General features: G+C 38.1%; 1 protein-coding gene across 5 annotated transcripts in view; it reads right to left on the bottom strand.

The window, feature by feature from the left end:
- Positions 1-183: 183 nt before the first annotated feature.
- palm2akap2 (PALM2 and AKAP2 fusion) overlaps positions 184-7,946 on the bottom strand; it is a 96,240-nt gene continuing 88,477 nt past the window's right edge. For 3 of the 5 annotated variants that reach the window (XM_074689641.1, XM_074689638.1, XM_074689642.1), the window contains 3 exons: positions 7,411-7,589; positions 4,751-4,789; positions 184-2,015 (listed from right to left, as the gene is read on the bottom strand). In XM_074689641.1, the coding sequence (XP_074545742.1) occupies positions 1,896-2,015; positions 4,751-4,789; positions 7,411-7,589 (338 nt within the window). In that variant the 3' untranslated portion in view covers positions 184-1,895. The remainder of the gene's footprint in view (positions 2,016-4,750; positions 4,790-7,410; positions 7,590-7,946) is intronic. The other 2 variants (XM_074689639.1, XM_074689640.1) reach the window with 2 other exon arrangements.

Here is a 7,946-nt window from a genome sequence, read left to right as displayed (position 1 = left end):
TTATACTTTGGCATTAAACTGAGGACTTAAGTCAGTGTAAGCAAGCAGAAGGTTAGTTTCTTGCTGAAGGACACGTAAGCAGAACATTCTTGTAAATGTGGTGGTAAAACTGTGCTTCACAAGAATTAAATTCTCCAAAAACCCCTCAAGAGGCATGAACAAGACCTAAAATTGAAATCTTTCTTTTCAGCTCAAGTGGTTCTGAAAGAGACTCCATTGCCAAACAGGCACATTTTTCTAAGATACTTCAAACCACTGCTGTAGGTGCCACAGGTTATTATGATTTGTATCAATGTTTTGACAATAAATAGTTTTCTACACCAGAAACATCCACCCCTCCCTTAGAGGCCTGTAAAGAAATAAGTTTCAGTCAGTCTATAAAGCAGAAAAAATGCATCATCCTGCAAATCAAAAATGTCAAACATGAAGTTTAAAAAAATCTCACAATCTCACCATCTAATTCCCTCCTTGAACAGACATTCAGCCTGACGATGCATTTTGCTGTGTGCTTTGGTCAAGAAAGGAGCATAAAGTCATGCACCTGCAATACTTATCAAAAGCAAAACACACTAAATGACATTCTGTTTTGGTATAACAAATATTTATAAAAATCCTTTCCTTTACTTTATTATCATCCTATCCTCAGCTAGCAAGGAAAAGCAGATACATGGCAGTCGCCCAACAGGAATCTCAATATATACGTGTTGAGAAATCAAATACACAGTCTTACCTCAGTATCAGACATGAAACTAATTGCATCAGAAAGCACAGGTCAACAAAGTGACATAAGCAGCAAGATGAATACATGAATTTTAGGCTATAAACCTCCAGACTGAGCCCTTGAAGTAATACAAACACTTAATGAAGTAATGCAACCTGACCCACACTCGGCTTCTTCCCCCTCTGTTTAAGTTTCTCTACTAAACAAACACAAAGCCACTGAAGAAAGTGGGTTTTTAATACCCTTTAACTAGTGTGGTTGGGTCTTTTCTCTTAGCAGTTTACAGACACAAGCAATGCAAGTAAGAGATAAAATACATCACACATATTGTGCATCCCACAATCACTGATTTTCTAAGGCAAAACTGAACATCGATGCTAGTTTAGCCACTGTGTTGCTAGCATATAACAGTTCAAGGTGGTTGACCATTGAATGGGCACTTAAGATTCGTCACAAATACTTGAGAAGATTGCGAAGCTGTAACAGTACAGGTGAACCTGCACAAGGCAACTCTACATGGACTTTAAAAGTAATGCTTCTGGTCACATATGGTGTTTACAGCACTGCAATTTCCAAGTAAAGACTTCAAATTACAGACATCTCTGAGGGTGCGATTCATCCCCCTTTTCTCTGAAACTGCTTTCAGTTTCTTTATTGTCACTTTGCACACACCTGCTTGTCAGAAGACCAGGGTTTATATAAAACACCCTTTCCCAAAACTGTCAGTAAAAAAATCTCAGGCAACTTGCCCAAGTAAAATCTTTACAGCTCAACCCAAAGATCACAAAATAGTTACAGATAAATCCACAATCCTATGGGTATTTGAGTAATCCAGGGTCCAAACCCTTAATCCTAAAAATGTTTCTTATCAGCACATTTAAAACACTATCAAACTCTTTTAAAGTGTCTCTGTACCACTGTCTTTCTTAAACGTATCTCAGCACTTTAAAAGTCCCTCACATACTCGGCCACTTAATATACTGCTGATGGTCCAAAAACACAACTTTATGCTTCTATCTAATGACACTTCTCTGGGTCATGTAATCACCACAATACTATAAGTGAAATAAATACTGTTCCTTTCTTGTTTTGTAACCTTTGCTTCCTCTTCCTCTTCCTCCTCTCCCCCAATTTGTCTTTTCATTCTCTCTTGACTGTATATTAAAGGAGCTGTCTACTCCTCTTCTTCTTCCTCTTCTTCTTCCTCCTCCTCTCCTTCATTGGCATAAATACCAGCTTCCCATTTTTTTGCCATGTCACATTTCCTCCTGGTGACGCGAGTAGCCTCCAAGACCTGTAGATACATAAGAAACAATCAGGGAAATAAAGACAGAACAAAGACGTAGACAGCATGCCACAGTGACTTTAACAAGGCATGCAGTGTGTTTCAAAAACTGAAGTAGTGTTTGGTTACTTGTTAAAGAAGCTCTTTATATTTTAAAAAAGTATGCTACAAAATAAGTGTCAATCAATATTTATTTATGCAGCGCCTAATCACAAACGTTACCTTATTTGGTATGTAATGTTTCACCAAGAGTTAAGATAAAAAGCATTCTCAAACAGACACAAATTGACCTCCAAATGAGCAAATCTTCCTCACCCTCAAATCTAGGATGCAGGTAAAGCTGATAAAGGTTTGTTGTTAAGATGGCTTAACAGTGGCTACATACAACTCAATAATCACAACACTGAGCTTCTACTTAAGCTTTCACCCGTGGTTAACTATGAGCTCCAAGCAGTGAGGATAACAACCACAGCATTACAGTCAGTACAACTCAGATTTCTTTTTTCAGTCATCACACATACGTAATTCCAGATTTTATTACTTTTAAAGAGCTCTGTGAATATATATATATCGAAGTGATTTGTTTTGTAACATTGCACGTGGGGGATCCAGGGGATCAAATGTCACACCAGTTCCAGGGACAAGCACATGCAGCACTATCACAGAGCAAAAAGTAAGGCAGCAAGCAGACCTGGGACCAGATATGAACATTTCTAGATTTCTTTTACAGGAGTGACTCAGTCAAGGGTTTCAAAACGTTTTTGTCTTTCGTTTGAGTTTTATATCTTACAGCTGAGTAAAGATGTTTCTTGCTATTATTGATTATTATTATTATATTGATTATCAGATTATGATGTGAGTTTTAGGAGAAAGAAGTCCATATAGAGGGATTATTTGTTTATGAACAACAGCAGATGCGTGCGCAACTTGGGTGCAGAAGCACTGCGGAGTATAATGGTTTGTCAACTGATGTGGAGGAGTTAACCTCCAAAAAAACACATATTTAACTTAATGTCATCACTTTGACAGACTGTAAGATGCTCCCAGGTTTGTGAAATAGCAGTGAATGGACAGAAGAGATCAGCAAGTGGACAGTATTAGGTGGACAGAGAAACCAGCGTGCACCCAGAGAGGAAACACAACTGTCACTCGATGCTCATGACTGCATTATCCGTGGAAACTTATCAGACTGTGACAGACCAGGATGTAAACAATGTTCCATAATATTCCCTAATTTTACTTTGGTCATAAAATCTGTTTCTGTTAATCATAATTTATAGATTCATTCATTAATTATTGTCCATATTAAGTCCATGTATGGTCAGAACCTCAGCCCCAAACCAACTTTTTGATCAAATACATCAAGTCAAATCTGTATTTTGAGTATCAGCAGTTATTATTGCTTGTTTGCAGTCAAACCTGGTTAACCGAGGTTGGATAAAGAATACACATTTAGTTACACACACGCAGACGTCACTGGTGTTTCAGTGTAAAGTGTGACCCTGTTAACTGGTGACTCACGGCCGTTAATCACTGCTGCCGTCGGCTGAAAGTCACCAGTTAGCATGGTTGCTATTAACGCCGAAACACCGGTTGTGCTGTAACGGTCGAAACTTGACAGAAGTTGCCTCTATTGCAGGGGTGGAAAACTTTTTGATTCATGGGCCACAATGGGTTCTAACATTTGACAAAGGGGCCGGACCAGGAGCAGATGGATGGAGTGCTTTGGTAAATACCAGGGTATCATTTGTTCATTCCATATCTGTTTTAGAATCCCAAATCGGAAAACGGATAACGACTTGTTATTCAATTTTTCGTTTTCAAATCAAAAAACAGAAAACACGCAACGGTCTATTTTTCACTGTTTTGATTTTGTTTTGAAATTTAAATTAAAATTTGAGAGAATGGAATTATAACAGGTTTTTTAATCGGTGTATGACTCCTTCTTTCGTTATTCTGTTTCAAAACAAAATCTAAAAAATGAAAAAACTGACTTGTTTTCTTGTTTTTCTGTTTTAAAACCAAAAACGCAGTTTTTCTGTCCTGGTTTTAAAAATGAAAATACAAAAAATAAAAGAAGATTGTGTCAAAATTGTTTGTGTGATATTTTGATATTAAATGTGAACTCTCTATATAGAAAACATCAGAATTGCAGGGAAAATAAAAAATTAACAAGGTTTATTCATTTAAATTTTTCAAGTTCGGCGGGCCGGATTAAAACATTTAATGGGCCACATGTGGCCCCTGGGCCGTAGTTTGCCCATGCCTGCTCTATTGTGTAGTAATGTTTTTGACAGCTGTCCACAAAACAACTGTTAATTTTGATGCTTCTAACAGCTTGAATTTAGTGTTTAAAAAACGCTTACTGGTCTGAATGAATGGAGCTAAATGCTGCTTTTGCGATCGAGATGTGTGCACATCTTTAAGATGATGTAGACTGATAATCCCTCTATATGCCAGTGGATATTTCCTTTTGTGATCAGTCACTTTCTTTATTTTTTGAGTTTAAATACTCTGCATGAATGTTATCAGATTGCAGTATTTAATTGGTCCATAGAAGATTAAAAGTAAATACAGAATACATAAATGTTACAATACAAGTGTAAAAATGTGTTTTTTCTATCTCTCAAAATCTTCACAGCAACTGTTTATTTCTTTATTAATATTTTCATTTTTTTTGTCTGACCCAGGTCTGTCAGTTCAAGCACTTGTTGGGGAGATCAGGTTTAGGGTGCAACAGGTACCTCAGTGGTTACCTCTTGAGCCAGCAGCAAACGGGCATACTGACCGACCAGCAGGAGAGAAGCAACAGTACACACAGTCAACACATTGATAAGCAAGAAAAACGATCAGATCAACAACCTGGTTCAATGTAAAAGGATAAAAATGTCATTAGGTGAGCATGTAGCATCAAGTCTGAGGGGTTGTTCAAAAAAAATTAAACAGGTTCATCATTTTTCACATTACAATACTTGCAAGGTAACCCATCTTTGTAGACCTTTGGGGACCATTAGGTCTTTAAAAGTTCACATTTCCACTCAAGAGAGACTCAACCTTGCAGTGACACTGAGCTAGAAGTAGTCTGGCATTTAGACAAAATCATGTGAAACAAAAAAGCAATGCACTCACTAAATTCCCCTAATGTTTATGCAACACTTTCAATTTCCTTTTCTGTCAGAGGCTTGGAAATTCCCTCTAGTGTTGTACAGTGTTTGCTAATCATGTTAACGCACCATAGAAAAACCTTGACCATAACAAATAATTGCACTGTATTAGATAAACTATTTTCCACTGACTCTTTGGCTGCGATCCTTTTTTAATTCCTACTATATATGCTCTGCTATCACTTCATCTCTTCCAGCTGAGGGGTTGAGCCAGAACTCATTTCTTGGAAAAAGTGTAATTTTTGTTTCATTTAGATCTTTGGTAATGAAACAGCTCAAACTAACAAACAAGGGCTTATAGTAGTAGTTGTAGTATCACAGTAATGTATGCATTTCTGTTTTTGCAGCTATCCAAAGTGTCCAATTTTGAAAGTAAAACCAAAACTCTGCAAACCCGTCTTAGATACTGAAAGATGGATCCTCATCCACCTCTCTCTGTGGGGAAAAGCTGATGATATCAAGATGACTAACATTCCTATATTCCAGCACCTGCTCCAAGCTCTCTTAATTTATACCCCACAGAGTTTTTTAAACAATCTGATGAGCTATGAAAGAAATTTATATGGGAGAACTGCTGCCAGAATCAACCTTACCAAGCTGCAGAGACCAGTAGTTAGAGGAGGCATTGGCTTTCCAGATCTGCCCTGATCATGACATCATCTGGCCCATTGGTCACTTCCACCAGAAAGGGCTCCACCTGCCTCTCAATGGAGAGCTCTCTTATTGGGATTTCTCTCTCTGCTGCTGATTTATGCCAAGCTAACCCCAGAGGTTAAAACCTATCCCATTATTGCTCATATGCAGAAAATATGGGTAAGAAGTCTGCATCTTGCAGGTTGGCCCCTAACTTATGTCCCCCAGTATGGCTATGGCTCAATCCACAACTTAACTGGAAAATATGGGCTGAGAAAGGTATCATGACTTTAGGAGATATGTACCACGGATTTGTACTAACATCCTTCACTTCTCTGAAGGAACAATACGGCACATTTTGTAAGGTGGCTTTCTGAAAACCTGATATTCTCAGGGACATACTTTATGCCTGTGTTGAAGCTGCCTCGAAATACTACTCTGCTTTTCTGGACAGTTTGGGAGATCACACAGTGACCTCAGGCAGCCATGGGAGACTGACCTTGATAACTCATTTAGTGATGATGAATGGAGTGCCATTCTACAAAATCCCCAAAGATCATCTTGGGAGATCAAGATTAATAAAATCTTAAATTCTAAATAGAATTTGTTGGACTCCAGCAAACCTACGTGAGATTCTAGGCACTAACTCGTGTGTTATGGTCCTGCCCCAAACATTGACTGTACATAGAGTGGACAGTGTGGCGCTGTCATTTACCATTGTACAGTTTTGAAGCCAAAATACTCACGTCACAGTGAGAGGGACTTGGAGAGAATCTGAGTGGAGCCGAGTGACAAAAATAACAATTATCTTTTTCTTTTGAGAAATCTAATCTTATCTTGGCTCTCCCTCCCAAAATATTGTACAATCCCCCAAAAAACTACGCAAGAACTGCAGCTGTCAATCATCATTAAACATGACATAAAGCCTCGCTTTTAACCTCTTATAACTAATGAAAACAAAACTTTTCAGGATAAAGAGGACCTGAACACAAGGCAGCTCAATGATGTCTTCAAATCAACACAACAATTGGATGTGAGAAACATTTCTACAAGGTGTATTAATCTATTAAAGTCTGACCATTTGGAATGGCTGGGGAGCAGGATATACTGCGGACAGCCACCAGGGGGAGCAGTTTTTTGTGGCGACCTCAACTTCGAGCCAAGCAACAGGACGTAAACATCATGAGCACAGTAAGGTTTGGTTGGCCAAATGTGACCGTGCCCCAAATCTTATGGAAACACAATTTTCCGTAAAAGTGGACAGTTTAACACTTCCATGTCTAATCTGAAATAAGCTTGTTGTGGTTGTAAAATTTCCTCATTTTTATTCCTTTACATTTTTTATTTATTGACATATATTTAAACTGTCCTGCTGTATTCCTTTATGGAATTTAACTTGGTCACATTATTTGTATGCCAAGTCTGTTTTTGTTTTTTCTCTAAGTCTTTAATTGATAGTGTTACCCTTGCTGAGTATTGTTCTATGTTAGTCACTGTCTGTTACCGTACGGTTGTAAAACATTCAAAAACAATAAAAATGTTGGCCATGAAAAAAAAAAAAACCTGAAACTCTGCTACTTTCAGAATCCCTCCTGTTTGGTACTCACAGTGTTATCCTCCATTTTCTCCTTCCTTTTCACTTTGTGTGTTTCGTAGTCTTCCATAAGTGTCTGCATCAAGTTTTTTGGTCGAGATCCTCCAGAGTCTTCACTGCCAGCATCAGAGAGGGCTCCCTCTGAGGGTGAGGGTGAAACAGGTGGTGCTGGACGAACCTTCTCAATCTTTCCTGGACATCATAGAAAAATACATATGTTACACGTAATGTAGAATACTTTAAGCTCATAGCTGCAGTTAAATGAACAGTGCCGTTGCTGTATTATCAGATACACCATCAAGTGCATTCTATTCTATTCTATTCTATTCTATTCTGTTTTCCTGTAATGATAAACACAAGTGTCTGCTTATCCTACAGCCATAACACATCTGTCAGTCATAGAGCTTGGATCCCGTTCTCACTAAGCAGTTTTTTGTCCTGGTTTATTTATGTGCCATGTACAAACAAAGGCTTTGAAGTCCCACATTTATTATGTAACAAATTGTGAGTTTTATTTGGCAGATGCTTTTTTGCAAAGCAGCATAAATC

Source organism: Halichoeres trimaculatus, unplaced genomic scaffold (genome assembly GCF_033239565.1).
Source record: "Halichoeres trimaculatus isolate MK-OKI-2021-1 unplaced genomic scaffold, fHalTri1.1 fHalTri1_scaffold_16, whole genome shotgun sequence".
Classification (NCBI taxonomy): domain Eukaryota; kingdom Metazoa; phylum Chordata; class Actinopteri; order Labriformes; family Labridae; genus Halichoeres; species Halichoeres trimaculatus.
Note: the sequence above shows the minus strand (reverse complement) of the source record. Positions and strands in the feature narration are given on the sequence as shown.